The 19,061-nt window shown below is 44.1% G+C and overlaps 1 protein-coding gene across 1 annotated transcript in view; it reads left to right on the forward strand.

Moving 5' to 3' along the window:
* Positions 1–15,766: 15,766 nt before the first annotated feature.
* Positions 15,767–19,061, forward strand: part of LOC137310104 (WASH complex subunit 4-like) — an 83,312-nt gene continuing 80,017 nt past the window's right edge. Inside the window, exon 1 of the mRNA XM_067978061.1 lies at positions 15,767–16,064. Within this exon, the coding sequence (XP_067834162.1) occupies positions 15,828–16,064 (237 nt within the window). The 5' untranslated portion in view covers positions 15,767–15,827. The remainder of the gene's footprint in view (positions 16,065–19,061) is intronic.

Consider the following 19,061-nt stretch of genomic DNA (forward strand, 5'->3'; position numbering starts at 1 on the left):
GAAGTTACAAAGGAAATAGACAGATTAAGGAAGTGGGCAAAACTGTGGCAGATGGAAACCAATGTGGGGAAGTATGGGCTCATCCACTTTGGATTCAAGAAAGACAAGTTGGAATTTTTTTTAATGGCGAGAGTCTAGAAACTGTGGAGGAGGAAAGAGATTTGGGTATCCAAGAACATAAATCACTAAAATCTAGTGCACAGGTACAAAAAGTAATCATCTTTATGCCATCTGTATTGTACTGATTTTCTCTCTAGCTTTTAATGGTTTCTGCTCAGTTGTTTTTCAGAATTATTTGAAGAAAAGCGAGAAAAATGTTTTCAAAAGCTTCATTCAGGTAAAGTGGGAAAGTGAGTGTACGAATGGAAAACCCTGGCCAGACTATATTTATCATTGGAATTCTAGTTAATTTTTAAAAAGAACATAAGTTGAATTTTGAAGCCAACAGAAAGCCTCTCGTTATCTCACATCTGTTTTGTTGAAAGTTAGAAAATGAAAAAGTTCTAATTGCTAACACTTGTGAGACAGGTAGTGTCTTTCCTCACTCTAATTTGATTTATTCTTTTTAAAAACAAGTACATCAAATTTTGCAAGCAACCTCTATGGGGAAATGGATAGGAGAGGATGGGAAACAGTTTAAAGGTGAGTGGGCCACTGGCTTCTTGTCATCTGCTCTTGGAGTAATTAATTGGGAATCAGAGGGAGTGGATGGAGGATTAAGAATGAGGTGAGTGACAGTGGACCAAGAGGGAGAGGAGGATAAAGGGATTGAGCTGACACTTCAAAGGGGAAGAGGTAGTGATAGTGATGGGGGGGAGGGGTGATAGTGTAAGGAATGGGTTAATTAAATTGTCTTGCAGTCTCTTGTAGTAATATTAACTTTTCGCTTTTGTTTGTTAAGTGAGTTCCTGTTAGAAGAACGAAAGTGTAGTGATAAGCCGGCCTGCTTTATTTTATTAATATAAAATGCAATGAAAAGCAATGGTCAGTTTGGACACTAAACCTAATTAAAAGACATTTCAGTAATTAGTGGATAACAAATTCTGCAGGAGAATATATCTGCGAATACACCATCCTTACCAGATGAGAAAGAAGTAATTAAAATTAAAGTTATTGCAAAGTTGTACCAGGCAGAGACATTTAGTTGATAAGGGAGTCAGCAACTGGCTTCCTTTGTTCTTCCAGCCACATACATCTCTCAGCTGTGCAGGGAAACGTGAGATAGGTGACATCTTTATGGCAGTTAAATGTCCTCCCAGGATACATGTTTTGACCATCAATTCAAGAAATTATAATTTCAATAGCTAGGGATATTAACTCCTCCAAGGCCACATCTGCATAAGGAATATGGTGAAGTGCTATCATTGCCTGTAGGGAGCCCTTGTTCATTAATTTCTCTGTAACTGTCCCCAGTTGAATGATTTGATTGACATTTTAGTCAAGGTAAAGCAAGAACACAGTTTCGGGAGTTATTCATGTTAAAACTGCACTTATTGATAAGGGAGAACAGCTAATTGAATGAGGTAATGCTATGGAACATGTGAATACTTATAGAATCATAGAATCTTACAGCACAGGAGGAGGCCACTTGGCCCAGCTTGCCTGTGCTTGCTCTTTGAGCTGTCCTATTTAGTCCCACACCCAATTTTTCCCCATAACCCTGCAAATTAGTCCTCTTCAAGTACTTGTCCAATTGCTTTTTTGAAAGTTCCTGTGGAATCTGATTCCACCACCCTTTCAAGTAGTGCGTTCCAGATTTTAACAACCCTCTATGTGAAAAAATTTCTCCTCATTTCCCCTCTAGTTCATTTGCGAATTATATGAAATCTATGACCTTTGGTTACCGACCCACTTGCCAGTGGAGACAGTTTCTCTCTACCTGCTCTATCAAAACCCCTCATTATTTTGATCACCTCTATTAGGTCTGCCCTCAACCTTCTCTGCTCTAAGGAGAACAATCCCAGCTTCTCCAATCTCTCCACATAATTGAAGTCCCTCAGCCATGGTATCATCCTGGTAAACCTCCTCTGCAACCTCTCCAAGGCCTTGACATCCTTCCTAAAGTGTGGTGCCCTGTATACAGTTGAGACTTAACTAATGATTTGTAAAGGTTTAGCATGACTTCCTTGTTTTTATATTCACTGCCCCTATTTACAAAGCCTAGTATCCCATATGCTTTCTTAACCTGCCCTGCCACCTTGAAAGATTTGTGAATATGTACCCCCAGGTCCCTCTGCTCTTGTGTCCCGTTCAAATTAGCACCATTTAGATTATACTGCCTCTCCATGTTGTTCCTGCCACAGTGTATCACTTCACACTTATTCACATTAAATTGCATATGCTATGTGTCTGCCCGTTTCACCAGTCTGTTTACGTCCTCCTGAAGTCTGCTACTATCCTCCTCACTATTTACTACGTTGCCAAGTTTTGTATTATCTATAAACTTCAAAATTATACTCCCTATACCCAAGTCCAAGTCTTTTATATATAACAAGAAAAGCAATGGTCCGAATACTGATCCTTGGGGGACCCCACTGCATACTTCTCTCCACTCAGAATCACATCCGTTCACCACTCTCTGCTTCCCATCACTTAGCCAATTACGCACCCGGTCCATTTAATACCATGTGCTTCTATTTTCCGAATAAGTCTATTATGTGGCACTTTATCAAATGCCTTTTGAAAGTCCATATATACAACATCTACTGCACTCCCCTCATCAACCCTCTCTGTCATTTAATCAAAGAACTTATGTAGCAGGATTGGGAAAAAGATCTAAAAAAAGGGGGTGTTAGGAGAGATACCTCAGAATTCAATGAGGCCTGATCAGCCTTGCAAAGTCCTCGAGCTCGAAAACTGTAACGTGTTTGAATTCACCGGCGAACTAGCCGTAAGTGTGCTGCTAAGTGTATGTGTAATTATATTCAATAATAGTTATCACTGTATGCTTAATTTCTATGATTTCAATTAATGGTTTTGAGCCCCATTATTTTGAGGACTAACTTATCAACTTATAAGTAAGAACACCGATCCTCTAACAGGAAGAAGAGGAGGGAATACTGGTAAGGTGAAGGGGTAGGGGATGTGATGGTAGAGGGGGGATGGGAAGGGTGATGGTGAAGACCACAATTTCTCTGCAATCCCCATCAGACTGTTGGCATCAGTGTCTGCGTTCCCCTCCACACTGGGTCACCCAAATGGAAAGAAAAAGATAGAAATAGAAGTAGAATAAGACAGAGTACCAAAAAGAAGAGTCAGTGAGAGAAGTAGCAGAGAGAGAGAGAAAGACAGAAGAAAAAGAGAGGCAGAGAGAACCAGCAACACAGTCAAGAGGGAAAGCATATTCTGTAATTTACCGCATGCACTGCCATGGGAGATTTATTTGTACCTTGCATAGGGCAAGATTGAAACCTGTGATTTAACATTTCCAATATGAATTCCAATGTTAAAATACCTACATTTACCTAATTATTACTTGCCTCTAATTGATATTCCTTGGTTAAATGACAACACTGACCTGTCACTATTATCTGTCACACCATTGATCACTCAAAATGATCAGCACTTTTTCTCAGTACCTAAATATTCTAATGTTCAAAATAAGGTTTTGAACAAAATTTTAAAAATCAGCAAATTATATATTTCACAATAACATGATTACATTTACCCAGTGAGTTGTTTTTTATGTCTTTTGATACATTAATTAAAAGTTTTACTTCAAGGCATCAATCTGTCTCAAAAGCCTAGCTTCCATTGAATATCACATCTGCATTTTGAGAATGTGCAGTTTGCAGAATTTCCTAAAACGCAATCTGTACATCAACAGGAGTTGAAGGGTAATAGAATGTATCCCTTCATTCTGTGAGGATTGGAGAGTTTCTTTGCTTTTACCAAAAGACTTTGAAAGAAATTGGAGATTGAATTCTCAAAATTTTCGATTTCAAGTGCGTGAATGACAACAACAATAACAACTTGCATTTATATAGTGCATTTAACGTAGTAAAACATCCCAAGGCACTTCACAGGAGCGTAATCAGACAAAAATTTGACACCGAGCCACATAAGGAGATATTAGGACAGATGACCATAAGCTTAGTTAAAGAGGTAAGTTTTAAGGAACATCTTAAAGGAGGAGAGAGAGTTGGAGAGACGGAGAGGATTAGGGAGGGAATTCCAGAGCTTAGGGCCCAGGCAGCTGAAGGCAATGGTGGAGCGATTAAAATTGGGGATGTGTAAGAGGCAAGAATTGGAGGAGCGCAGAGATCTCGGAGATGTAGGACTGGAGGAGGTTACAGAGATAGGGAGGGGCGAGGCCACGGAGGGATTTGAAAATAAGGATGAGAATTTTAAAATTCAGGCACTCCCAGACCAGGAGCCAATGTAGGTCAGCGTGCACAGGGGTGATGGGAGGACAGGACTTGGTGCGAGTTAGGATATGGGCAGCAGAGTTTTGGATGAGCTCAAGTTTGTGGAGGGTGCAAGATGGGAAGCCAGCCAGGAGAGCATTGGAATAGTCGAGTCTGGAGATAACAAAGGCATGGATGAGGGTTTCAGCAGCAGATGAGCTGAGGCAGGGGCAAAGATGGGCGATGTTACAGAGGTGGAAGTAGGCGGTCTTAGTGATGGAGCAGACATGTGGTCGGAAGCTCATCTCAGGGTCAAATAGGACACCAAGGTTGTGAACGGTCTGGTTCAGCCTCAGACAGTGGCCAGGGAGAGGGATGGAGTCGGTGGCGAGGGAACGGAGTTTGTGGCGGGGACCAAAGACAATGGCTTCGGTCTTCCCAATATTTAGTTGGAGGACATTTTTGCTCATCTGGATGTCAGACAAGCATTGTGACAAATGACAGACAGTGGAGGGGTCGAGGGAGCTGGTGATGAGGTAGAGCTAGATGTCGTCAGCGTACTCGTGGAATCTGATGTTGTGTTTTCGGATGATGTCGAAAACATTTATGATGTTTATATAAATGTATTAACAGTTATGCTTTTCTGTTATCAGCTTTTCACAAACAACACTTGTGAATAATGTGATCACCTGTTATTGTGCTTTCTTTGTTGTCTCTTAAAAAAGTAAACAGATTGATTATAGGGAACTGATTGCTGTTTATTGCTGTTGAAAATTCAGTAAATAATCTCTCTTCTGAACCATTTTGAGGCTTAAGGAATCTTTTATATATATACACCGAGGAGGACTGTGACAAGATACAGGAAGACATTAATAAACTTGCAGCATGGGCGTGTAATTGGCAAATGAATTTCAATATAGAGAAGTGTGAGGTGGTGCATTTTGGTAGGAAGATTAAGGGGACCACATACTACTTGGATAACAAGAGACTAAATGGGGGAGAGGAGCAGAGGGATCTGGGGGTACAGATACACAAATCACTAAAAATAGCGACACAGGTTAATGAGGCCATAAAAAAAGCAAACCAAGCACTGGGGTTCATTTCTAGAGGGATCGAATTGAAAAGCAGAGAAGTTATGTTAAACTTGTATAGAACCTTGGTTAGACCATACTTGGGAGTACTGTGAGCAGTTCTGGTCTCCATATTATAAAAAGGATATTGAGGCACAGGAGAAAGTGCAAAAAAGATTTACTAGGATGATACCAATACTGAGAGGTTATACCTATCAGGAAAGATTGAACAGGCTGGAGCTCTTTTCTCGAGAAAAGAGAAGACTGAGGGGTGACCCGATAGAGGTCTTTAAGATTATGAAAGGGTTTGATAGGGTAGATATGGAGAAGATGTTCCCACTTGCGTGGGAGACCAGAACTAGAGGTCATAAATATAAGATAGTCAGTAATAGATCCAAAAGGGAATTTAGGAGAAACTTCTTTACGCAGAGTGGTTAGAATGTGGAACTCGCTACCACAAGGAGTAGTTGAGGCGAATAGCATAGATGCATTTAAGGGGAAGTTAGATAAACACATGAGGGAGAAAGGAATAGAAGGATAGGGTTAGGTGAAATTGGGGAGGGAGGAGGCTTGTGTGGAGCATAATCACCGACATGGACCTGTTGGGCCGAATGGCCTGATTCTGTGCTGTACGTTCTATGTAATTCCACATAATAAACTTGGAAACTGCATAAACACATTTTTGAGGCTTCTACTAGGTAATTTTAGACTGCATAAGTCATCAAACTCAATAACAGTGCACTAAATTTTCCACTTCTGTTCTCCTGGCTTACATTGGGAGTAAATATCAGGAAATTACATATCCCCATCCAGTGAGTTTCTGTCCATTCATTTTTAAGAAGCAGAAGAATTAAGTTTAACTGCTTTAAGGCAGAACATAATGACAGGAAGTGTCTGGTGATGGAGAAAGTGGTGGTGGGGTACTCAAGGGTGCAAAAGGGGCTATGAATGGGTCAGAAGTAAGTGAGGAAATTGTAGTTAGTTGTGATCGTCCAAAACTCTCTCAATTCAGGAATTGTCCCCATGGATTGGAAAACTGCCAATGTCACTCCATTATTTAAGAAGGGTGGGAGAGATTAGTCTAAAGTCAGTTGTGGGGAAGTTACTAGAATCTGTTATTAGGGACAGAGTGACTGAGCATTTGGACAAATATGAACAGATCAGAGAGAGTCAGCATGGATTTTGTAAAGGGTAAGTCATGTCTAACTAATCTAGTTGAATTTTTTGAGGTCACTAACGTGGTAGATAAGGGCGTCTATATGGATGGTATTTATATGGACTTCCAGGAACATTCGATAAGGTTTCACATAAGAGACTGTTAACAAAAATGGAAGCGCATGGAATTAGAGGCAACCTATTGACACGGATAGGGAATTGGTTAGGAGGTAGGAGACAGAGAGTGGGGATAAAGGGTATGTACTCCAATTGGCAGGATGTGACTAGTGGCGTCCCCCAGGGATCTGTACTGGGGCCTCAGCTTCTCACTATATTTATAAATGACTTGGATGAAGGAATAGAGAGCCGTATATCTAAGTCTACTGATGACACTAAGTTAGGTGGCACAGTAAATAGTGTAGATGGGAACAGAAAGTTTCAAAGGGACATTGATCGATTAAGTGAGTGGGCAAAACTGTGGCAGATGGAGTTCAATGTGGGGAAGTGTGAGGTCATCCACTTTGGACCTAAGAAAAATAGATCAGAGTATTTTCTAAATGGTGAGAAGGTCGGAACTGTGGGGGAGCAGAGAGATTTAGGGGTCCAAGTACAGAAATCATTAAAAACGAGTGGACAGGTATAAAAAATAATTAAAAAGGCTAATGGAATGTTGGCCTTTATCTTAAGAAGGCTGGAATACAAAGGGGTGGAAGTGATGTTACAGTTGTACAGAGCTCTGGTTGGACCCCATCTGGGGACTGCCTTCAGTTCTGGGCACCTTGGGGGGTGCAGCGCGGATTCACCAGAATGATACCGGGCTAAAAGGGTTAAATTATGAGGACAGGTTACATAGACTAGGCTTGTATTCCCTCGAGTATAGAAGATTAAGGGGTGATCTAATTGAGGTGTTTAAGATGATTAAAGGATTTGATAGGGTAGATAGAGAGAAACTATTTCCTCTGGTGGGGGGAGTCCAGAACAAGGGGGCGTAACCTTAAAATTAGAGCTAGGCTGTCGAGGGGTGATGTCAGGAAGCATTTCTTCACACAAAGGGGAGTGGAAATCTGGAACTCTCTCCCACAAAAAGCTGTTGAGGCTGGGGGTCATTTGAAAATTTCAAAACTGAGATTGATAGATTTATGTTAGGCAAAGGTATTAAGGGTTACGGAATTAAGGCGCATAGATGGCGTTAAGATACAGATCAGCCAGGATCTAATTGAATAGCAGAATAGGCTCGAGGGGCTGAATGGTCTACTCCTGTTCCTATGAATAATTTTTTGTTAATTCAAGTGAATAATTATTTGTTAATTCAATAGTGAATATCTATTTGTTAATTCAATAGTATCATAGTACCACAGTAGGTACAGCACAGGAGAGGCCATTTGGCCTGTCGTACTTGTGCCAGCTCTTTGAAAGAGCTATCCAATTAGTCCCATTGCCCTGCTCTTTCCCCATAGCCCCGTAAATGTTTTCTCTTCAAGTATTTATCTAATTCTCTTTAGAAAGTTACTATTGAATCTTCTGTAACACCCTTTCAGGTAGTGCATTCCAGCTCGATGCGTAAAAAAATGTTTCCTTGTGTCGCCTCTGGCTCTTTTGCCGATCACCTTAAATCTGCGTCCTCCGTTTACCAATAACAGTTTCTGCTTATTTATTCGATCAAAACTGTTCATGATGGTGTTCACTTGGACAAGTGTGGATAAATTAAGGAAAGCCAGCACAGATTTGTTAGAGGCATATCGTGTTTACCTAACTTGATTGAGTCTTTTGATGAGAGAACAGAGAGGGTTGATGAGGACAATGCGGTTGATGTGGTGTATATGGACTTCCAAAAGGCTTTTGATAAAGTGCTGCATAATAGGCTTGTCAGCAAAGTTGAAGCTCATGGAATAAAGAGGGCGATGGCAGCATGGATACGAAATTGGCTAAGTGACAGGAAACAGAGAGTAGTGGTGAACAGTTGTTTTTCGGAATGGAGAAAGGTGCACAGTGGTGTTCCCAGGGGGTCAGATTTAGGACCACTGCTTTTCTTGATACATACTGACTTGGACTTGGGTGTACAGGGCACAATTTCAAAGTTTGCAGATGACACAAAACTTGGAAGTGTAGTAAACAGTGTGGAGGATACTGATACACTTCAAGGGGATATAGACAGGCTGGTGGCATGGGTGGACACGTGGCAGGTGGGTGGACACGTGAGTACGGTAGCATAGTGGTTATGTTACGAGACTAATAATCCAGAGGTCTGGACTAATAATCCGGAGTCATGAGTTCAAATCCCACCACTGGGGAATTTAAATTCAATTAATTAAATAAAATCTGGAATTAAAATACTAGTATCAGTAATGGTGGCCATGAAACTACCAGATTGTCATAAAAACCCATCTGGTTCACTAATGTCCTTTAGGGAAGGAAACCTGCCGTCCTTACCCGGTCTGGCCTATATGTGACTCCAGACCTGCAGCAATGTGGTTCATTCTTAATTGCCCTCTGAAATGGCCTAGCAAGCCACTCAGTTGTAAAATCTCGCTGCGAAAAGTCATAATAAGAATAAAACCGGACCACTAGGCACCGGACACGACAACGGCAAACCAAGCCCAGTCGACCCTGCAAAGTCCTCCTCACTAACATCTGGGGACTTGTGCCAAAATTGGGAGAGCTGTCCCACAGACTAGTCAAGCAACAGCCTGACATAGCCATACTCACAGAATCATACCTTTCAGCCAACGTCCCAGACTCTTCCATCACCATCCCTGGGTATGTCCTGTCCCACCGGCAGGACAGACCCACCAGAGGTGGCGGTACAGTGATATACAGTCAGGAGGGAGTGGTCCTGGGAGTCCTCAACATTGACTCTGGACCCCATGAAATCTCATGGCATCAGGTCAAACATGGGCAAGGAAACCTACTGCCCTCTTTCAGCTGATGAATCAGTCCTCCTCCATGTTGAACACCACTTGGAGGAAGCACTGAGGGTAGCAAGGGCACAGAATGTACTCTGGGTGGGGGATATCAATGTCCATCACCAAGAGTGGCTCGGTAGCACCACTATTGACCGAGCTGGCCGAGTCTTGAAGGACATAGCTGCTAGACTGGGCCTGCGGCAGGTGGTGAGCGAACCAACACGAGGGAAAAACTTACTTGACCTCGTCCTCACCAATCTACCTGTCGCAAATGCATCTGTCCATGACAGTATTGGTAGGAGTGACCACCGCATAGTCCGCGTGGAGACAAAGTCCCGTCTTCGCACTGAGGACACCATCCAACGTGTTGTGTGGCACTACCACCGTGCAAAATGAGATAGATTCAGAACAGATCTAGCAGCTCAAAACTGGGCATCCATGAGGCGCTGTGGGCCATCAGCAGCAGCAGAATTGTATTCCAGCACAATCTGTAACCTCATGGCCCGGCATATTCCTCACTCTACCATCACCAACAAGCCAGGGGATCAATGCTGGTTCAATGAGGAGTGTAGAAGAGCATGCCAGGAGCAGCACCAGATGTACCTAAAAATGAGGTGCCAACCTGGTGAAGCTACAACTCAGGACTACATGCATGCTAAACAGCGGAAGCAACATGCTACAGACAGAGCTAAGCAATTCCACAACCAACGGATCAGATAAAAGCTCTGCAGTCCTGCCACATTCAGTCATGAATGGTGGTGGACAATTAAACAACTAACGGGAGGAGAAGGCTCTGTAAACATCCCCATGCTCAATGATGGCAGAGGCCAGCACATGAGTGCAAAAGACAAGGCTGAAGTGTTTGCAATCATCTTCAGCCAGAAGTGCCGATTGGATGATCCATCTCGGCCGCCTCCCGATATCCCCACCATCACAGAAGCCAGTCTTCAGCCAATTTGATTCACCCCACGTGATATCAAGAAACGGCTGAGTGCACTGGATACAGCAAAGGCTATAGGCCCAGACAACATCCCGGCTGTAGTGCTGAAGACTTGTGCTCCAGAACTAGCTGCGCCTCGAACCAAGCTGTTCCAGTACAGCTACAACACTGGCATCGACCCGACAATGTGGAAAATTGCCCAGGTATGTCCTGTCCACAAAAAGCACGACAAATCCAATCCGGACAATTACCGCCCCAGCAGCCTACTCTCGATCATCAGCAAAGTGATGGAAGCTGTCGTCGACAGTGCTATCAAGCGGCACTTACTCACCAATAACCTGCTCACCGATGCTCAGTTTGGGTTCCGCCAGGACCACTCGGCTCCAGACCTCATTACAGCCTTGGTCCAAACATGGACAAAAGAGCTGAATTCCAGAGGTGAGGTGAGAGTGACTGCCCTTGGCATCAAGGCAGCATTTGACCGAATGTGGCACCAAGGAGCCCTAGTAAAATTGAAGTCAATGGGAATCAGGGGGAAAACTCTCCAGTGGCTGGAGTCATACCTAGCACAAAGGAAGATGGTAGTGGTTGTCGGTGGCCAATCATCTCAGTCCCACGACATTGCTGCAGGAGTTCCTCAAGGCAGTATCCTCGGCCCAACCATCTTCAGATGCTTCATCAATGACCTTCCCTCTATCATAAGGTCAGAAATGGGGATGTTCGCTGATGATTGCACAGTGTTCAGTTCCATTCGCAACCCCTCAGATAATGAAGCAGTCTGAGCCCGCATGCAGCAAGACCTGGACAACATCCAGGCTTGGGCTAATAAGTGGCAAGTAACATTTGCGCCAGACAAGTGCCAGGCAATGACCATCTCCAACAAGAGAGAATCTAACCACCTCCCCTTGATATTCAACGGCATTACCATCGCCGAATCCCCCACCATCAACATCCTGGGGGTCACCATTGACCAGAAACTTAACTGGACCAGCCATATAAATACTGTGGCTACAAGAGCAGGTCAGAGGCTGGGTATTTTGCGACGAGTCACTCACCTCCTGACTCCCCAAAACCTTTCCACCATCTACAAGGCACAAGTCAGGAGTGTGATGGAATACTCTCCACTTGCCTGAATGAGTGCAGCTCCAACAACACTCAAGAAGCTCGACACCATCCAGGACAAAGCAGCCCGCTTTATTGGCACCCCATCCACCACCCTAAACATTCACTCCCTTCACCACCGGCGCACTGTGGCTGCAGTGTGCACCATCCACAGGATGCACTGCAGCAACTCGCCAAGGCTTTTTTGACAGCACCTCTACCACCTCGAAGGACAAGGGCAGCAGGTACATGGGAACAACACCACCTGCACGTTCCCCTCCAAGTCACACACCATCCCGACTTGGAAATATATCGCCATTCCTTCATCGTCGCTGGGTTAAAATCTTGGAACTCCCTTCCTAACAGCACTGTGGGAGAACCTTCACCACACGGACTGTAGCGGTTCAAGAAGGCGGCTCACCACCACCTTCTCAAGTGCAATTAGGGATGGGCAATAAATGCCGGCCTCGCCAGCGACGCCCACATCCCATGAACAAATAAAAAAAAGATGAAATTTAATACAGAGAAATGCGACGTGATACATTTTGGTTGGAAGAGCAAGGAGAAGTAATATAAACTAAAGGGTACAATTCTAAAGGGGGTGCAGGAACTGAGAGAACTCGGGGTATATGTGCACAAATCACTGAAAGTGGCAGGGCAGGTTGAGAAAGTGGTTAAAAAAGCCTACGGGATCCTGGGCTTAATGAATAGGGGCATAGAGTACAAAAGTAAGGAAGTTATGATGAACCTTTATAAAACACTGGTTCAGCCAAAACTGGAGTATTGTGTCCAATTCTGGGCACTGCACTTTCGGAAGGATGTGAAGGCCTTAGAGAGGATGCAGAAAAGATTTACTAGAATGCTGCCAGGGATGAGGGACTTCAGTTACGTGGATAGACTGGAGAAGCTGGGGTTGTTCTAATTACAGCAGAGAAGGTTGAGAGGAGATTTGATGGAGGTGTTCAAAATCATCAAGGGTTTAGATAAAGTAAATGAAGAGAAACTGTTCCTATTGGTGGAACGGTCAAGAATCAGAGGACACAGATTTAAGGTAATTGGTGAAAGAACCAAAGTTGACATGAGGAAAAACTTTTTTACACAGTGAGTGGTTATGGTCTGGAATGCACTGCCTGAGGGGGTGGTGGAGGCAGATTCAATCGTGGCTTTCAAAAGGGAATTGGATAAGTACTTGAAGGAAAAAAAATTGCAGGGCTACAGGGAAAGAATGGGTGAGTGGGAATAGCTGGATTGCTCTTGCAGGGAGCCAGAATGGACTCGACAGGCCGAATGGCCTTCTTCTGTGCTATAACCATTCTATGATTCTATGATCTTGATCACCTCTATCAAATCTCCCTTTTACCTTCTCTGCTGTAAGGAGAACAACCCCAGCTTCTCCACATAACTGAACTCCCTCATCCCTGGTATCATTCTAGTAAATCTCTTCTGTGCCCTCTATAACGCCTTGACATCTTTCCTAAAGTGTGGTGCCCAGAATTGAACACAATAGCTGAGGCCTAACCAGTGATTTTTAAAAAAAATTTAGCATAACTTCCTTGCTTTTGTATTCCACGCCTCTATTAATAAAGCCCAGGCTCCCATATGCTTTTTTTAAGCAGCCTTCTCAACTTGTCCTGCACCTTCAAAGGTTTGTGTACATACTCCCCCAGGTCTCTCTGTTCCTGCACCCCCTTTAAAATTGTACCATTTACTTTAAATTGCCTCTCATTCTTCCTACCAAAATGCATCACTTCACACTTCTCTGTGTTAAATTTCATCTACCATGTTTCACCAGTCTCTGTCCTCCTGGAGTCTGTTACTATCCTCCACATTGTTTACTACATTTCTGAGTTTTGTGTCATCTGCAAACTTTGAAATTATACCCTCTATACCCAAGTCTAGGTCATTAATATATATATAGTGGTCCTAATACTGACAGCTACTTATTTGTTAATTTAATTGTGAATGATTATTTGTTAATTCAACAATCTTAGGAGATCCCTGCACTGCCTCCTTCACACTTTTCCTACCTCCGATGGACATTCCTCACTGACTCGCTCTGCCTGTGGGCTGACCACCACCTGCAGTGTGCATTCCAAAAATCCTTCTGCCTCCCAAATGTGGTGATTGTTGGTGGGGGACTCGGCAATGGTAGCATCAATGAAGGTCAGAGAGATGGTTGGGGCTTTTATTGTTGGAGATGGTCATTGCCGGGCACTTATTTGGTGTCAGTGTTGCTTGTTACCTTGTCGGCCCAAGCCTGGATGTTATCCTGGTCATTCTGTAGGCTGGTATGGGCAGCTTCATTACTGGAGGAGTTGTGAATGGAGCTCAACACTGTAGAATCATTAAGGAACCGCCTCACTTTTGCATTTATGATGGAGCGAAGGTCATTGATGAAGCAGCTGAAGACAGTTGGGCTGAGGATGCTGTCCTGAGGAACTGGAGCTCCAGTGAGTGGTCTCCATCGACCACAACCATCTGCCTTCTGTCAGGTTTTATTCCAGCAATTTTTTTCTTGACCCCCCCCCCACCAACAATTGACCAAACTTTTCCTCGGGCTCCTCTGTGCCATAAGTCAGCTGAATACTGCCTTGATATCTTGGGCCATTATGAACATATAAATGTACAAAACTGATGGCCACAAAAAGACCAGCTGATCGATCAAGCCTATCCTATTCCAGCACAGCAAAACCTACATACAAAATTCATACAGGGCTCAACAGGGTAGACGCAAGGATGTTTCCCCTGGCTGGGGAGTCTGGAACTCGGGGCCATTTAGGACAGAGGTGAGGAGACATTTCTTCACTGAGGGTGGTGACTCTGGAATTCTCTACCCAAGAGCTGTGGAGGCTCAGTCATCAAATACATTCAAAACAGAGATCGATAGATTTCTAGATATTAAAGGCACCAAGGAATATGGGGATAGTGCAGGAAAATGGCGTTGAGGTGGAAGATCAGCCATGATCTTGTTGAATGGTGTAGTCTCGAGGGGTCGGATGGCCCACTCCTACTCCTGCTCCTATTTCTTATGTTCCACACTCATCATTAAACCCATTCCATTCGCATTCAATCTCCTGAGAGGCAAAAAAAACACAGGGCAATTTAAGCAATAAAAACTTTTGGCAATTCCTCTGGAGCCCTGGTAGTCAATAACCCGAGCTCCAGGAGACCACAGTTGCCGCCACTGTAACCGACAGCTCTCCCGGTTCCTAGTCGTGTCCTGTTTCCAGGTATTTAAGGCCCGGCCCGGCCTCCACCCTGACCCCAAACTACATCTCCCAGAGGGCTGTGCACACGAGCGCCTGCGCAGTGAGGCGGGGCAGGAGGAGCACGTGACGCGGTCACGGGGATCTGAAGATGGCGCTGGATCCGCAATCGCCCGATTGGCAGTTCGACCGCTTCGATGACGGCTCTCAGAGTAAGGGAGGCCGGTCTTCTCCCCCCCCTTCCTCTCCCCCCACCCCCTTCCTCCCCCCCTTCCTCTCCCCCCCACCCCCCCACCCCCCTCCCCTCCTCCTCCCCCTCTCCTCCTTCCTCTCCCCCACCCCCCTCTCCTCTTCTCTTCTTTTCCCTTCTCCCTGCTCCCTCCTCATCTTCTCCCTGCTCCCTCCTCATCTTCTCCCTGCTCCCTCCTCATCTTCTCCCTGCTCCCTCCTCATCTTCTCCCTGCTCCCTCCTCATCTTCTCCCTGCTCCCTCCTCATCTTCTCCCTGCTCCCTCCTCATCTTCTCCCTGCTCCCTCCTCATCTTCTCCCTGCTCCCTCCTCATCTTCTCCATGCTCCCTCCTCATCTTCTCCCTGCTCCCTCCTCATCTTCTCCCTGCTCCCTCCTCATCGTCTCCCTGCTCCCTCCTCATCTTCTCCCTGCTCCCTCCTCATCGTCTCCCTGCTCCCTCCTCATCGTCTCCCTGCTCCCTCCTCATCGTCTCCCTGCTCCCTCCTCATCGTCTCCCTGCTCCCTCCTCATCGTCTCCCTGCTCCCTCCTCATCGTCTCCCTGCTCCCTCCTCATCGTCTCCCTGCTCCCTCCTCATCGTCTCCCTGCTCCCTCCTCATCGTCTCCCTGCTCCCTCCTCATCGTCTCCCTGCTCCCTCCTCATCGTCTCCCTGCTCCCTCCTCATCTTCTCCCTGCTCCCTGCTCCCCCTCTCCTTCCCCCCCCCCCCTTTCCTCTCCCTGGTCTCTCTGTCCACCCTATCAGGGAATGTTGTGTAGCACTCGAATTTGCAAAGGGTCAATGTGTATGTTCTTGAAGGGAGAGGATAGTGAAAGCTTTATGAGCCTTCTGGCTTTGGTCTAACTTAGAAAGGGTTAATGAGCCATTGCTGGAGCGTTTCAGCTGAAGTATCAAACAATCAAACTTCAGACAGCAAAGTATTGCATCCTTCAGATCCTCTGCCTCTGTGTTTAGGAATCCATGCTGAAGTGCAGCTGAAGAATTACGGGAGATTTCTAGAGGAGTATACCAATCAGTTGAAAAGAATTGAAGATGCGTTGGATGACTCTGTTGGAGATGTCTGGGATTTTACTCTGGATCCTATAGCCCTTAGGGTATGTCTTATAAAACCTTAATTTTAATGTGTTTGTAGACTATTTTCCACAGTTTAGCAATTTTAAAAAAGTTTTCACAAGATGCTTGTTAATTTTGTGTGGTATATCAGCAATTAACCTGCTTGACACTCATTTTTTGTTGGATGATTAATACTGCACATCAATCCTGTGTAAGGGATTCGTGCAGCTACATCTGCTGAATTTGCAGAGCACCAACTTGTCACCTTCATAACTTGGAAAGAATTATACAGTTGCCTTGCTTGCTTTCAGTAACAGAAAGATAATTTGATGGTTGCAGTGAATTTATGGAACACTGGACTCATTGTCCCAAACTGGCATACTACTGACGTTCACTGGGAGAGCAACAGGATGATTGCAAGGGTTATGATTTTTAAGTAAAAGTTAACTATCAGCTTGATTTTGTTATAGTTTTCTGAAGCTTTCTTGTGGTTAAGTCCAATTTCCAGTCACACGAGACTAGAATCTGGGATTCCTTTAGTCACTTTGGAAGTTATGAGGAGAGTTTGGAGCATTTTCAGGTATCTGGATGGAAACATGGCACTAAGGAACATTTCTAAACCATTGACAACCGATACAAGGAATGAGCCAATAGATTACATCAAAGCTGAGGAGTCTGTCCGACCGATGCTTCAGTTGTTTGGAAACTAAGCAGTCCTCATGACTGTTTCGGTGACCTGCATTATCACTTGAAAACCTGTGGAGAAGTCGGGTTTCAGCCCGGATTTGCAGCCAATGTTTCATAAACCCAAACATAATGTTAAGGCTTTTGTTCCAGAGAAGTGCCCTGTGCAGAAAGTCTGTGACAAACTAGGTTAGGCACTGATTTTGTTTCCTGTTGGCGGTATCAGGACAGAGGTTGGTTGAAAACGTATTCTGCCTTACAGTATCAGTTGCAGTCTGAGAGAAGATTCTTGAATATGAAAAAGATCAAGTAACTGGGCAGCTTTCTGATCTGTAATGCTGAATGTGCTGAAGATGGGGCCACACTTTGAGAGAGATGGTGCCACATGAGCAATCCCAGATTGATGCATGATGGAGCAGCAGAGACAGCACGTCAATTAGAAGACAATCTGAAATGGTTAGCTGTTTCTACTGATTTGGTCAAAGCCTCTGCAACTGGACACCGAGGACATGGCATTTAACACTAACACATGGACTGCTCGTTTGACTGGACCGGGTATCTATTAGTGACAGTCGCCTCCTGGGGAGGGACTTGTTTATTATAGTTGTTTATTGGCTGTTGATTTTATTCTTCTTTCCCTTTGATTTTACATTTGAATGGTTGTCTCTCAGGGAATGTCTTGTCTTTTTGAAAGGTGTGTGGTACAATTTAAAAAGTCCCCAGGAGTTGCCTTTGCTGTTTTTTGCTCTGTATACACTTGACAGTGAAACAAAAAGTGTGGTTTCTTGATGACCATTATTGTTGTGACAACTATAGCGTACCTGAGGAATCCAGGTAAACGCTCTTTGAATTGTATATTTTTAAAAAACAGTGTTTGAGCCCTTTGTTAGATGAGTATCAAACAGGCAGGTAATGAACGTGCTACCTGAGTGTTTAATGGCCGTCTTTGTGTGTTGCGGTGTTAGAAAATGTAAATTTATAACTGGGAATAACGAACCGACAGAGACGTTAAACAAATATTTTGTATCTGTCTTCACAGTAGAAGACACAAGAAACATACCAGAAATAGTGGGGCGCCAAGGGTCTAATGAGAGTGAAGATCTTAAGTAGTTAAGATTAGTAAAGAAAAAGTACTGGAGAAATTAATGGGACTAAAAGCCAACAAATCCCCTGGACCTGATGGCCTACATCCTAGGGTTTTAAGAGATGGCTGCAGAGATAGTGGATGCATTGGTTGTGATCTTCCAAAATTCCCTAGATTCTAGGAAAGTCTCCGTGGATTGGAAGATAGCAAATATAACCCCACTATTCAAGAAAGGAGGTAAAGAAAATTGAACCAGAGGCCAGTTAGCCTGACATCAGTAGTAGGGAAAATGATTGATAGAATCTACTAAGGATGTAGTAACAGGGTACTTAGAAAATCATATCAGCCAGAGTCAACATGCTTTTATGAAAGGGAAATCATGTTTGACAAATGTATTAGTTTTTTGAGGGTGTAACTAGCAGGATAGATAAGGGGGAACCAGTGGATGTAGTATATTTTTGGATTTTCAAAAGGCATTCGATAAGGTGCCACACAAGAGGTTGTTACACAAGATTAGGGCTCAAGGGATTGGGGGTAATATATTAGCATGGATAGAGGAATGGTTAACGGACAGACAAGAGAGTAGGAATAAACAGGTCATTTTCAGGCTGGCAGGTTGTAATTAGTGGGGTACCGCAAGGATCATTGCTAGGACCTCAGCTGTTTACAATATGACTTAGATGAAGGGACTGAATTTGGATACATTTCTTAGTCTCTTACCTTTTAAAAAATATTCTGCTTTTCTAGTCTTCGACCAAAGTGGATAATTTCCACATTATACTCCATCTGCCACCTTCTTGCCCACTCACTTAACTTGTCTATATCCTTTTGCAACCTCTTTGCATCCTCCTCACAGCTCACTTTCCCACCCAGCTTTGTATAGTCAGCAAACTTGGATGCAAAGAGGCTGCAAAAGGATATAGACAAGTTAAGTGAGTGGGCAAGAAGGTGGCAGATGGAGTATAATGTGGAAATTATCCACTTTGGTCGAAGACTAGAAAAGCAGAATATTTTTTAAAAGGTAAGAGACTAAGAAATGTTGGTAGTCATGGGGATTTGGGTGTTCTTGTACACGAATCACAAAGTTAACAGGTACAGCAAGCAATTAGGAAGGCAAATGGTATGTTAGCTTTTATTGTAAAGGAGTTGGAGTACAAGAGTAAGGAGGTCTTGCTGCAATTATATAGGGCTCTGGTGAGACCACACCTGGAGTACTGTGTACAGTTTTGGTCTCCTTACCTAAGGAAGGATATACTTGCCTTAGAGGGGG

Source organism: Heptranchias perlo, unplaced genomic scaffold (genome assembly GCF_035084215.1).
Source record: "Heptranchias perlo isolate sHepPer1 unplaced genomic scaffold, sHepPer1.hap1 HAP1_SCAFFOLD_217, whole genome shotgun sequence".
In the NCBI taxonomy this organism is placed as follows: Eukaryota; Metazoa; Chordata; class Chondrichthyes; order Hexanchiformes; family Hexanchidae; genus Heptranchias; species Heptranchias perlo.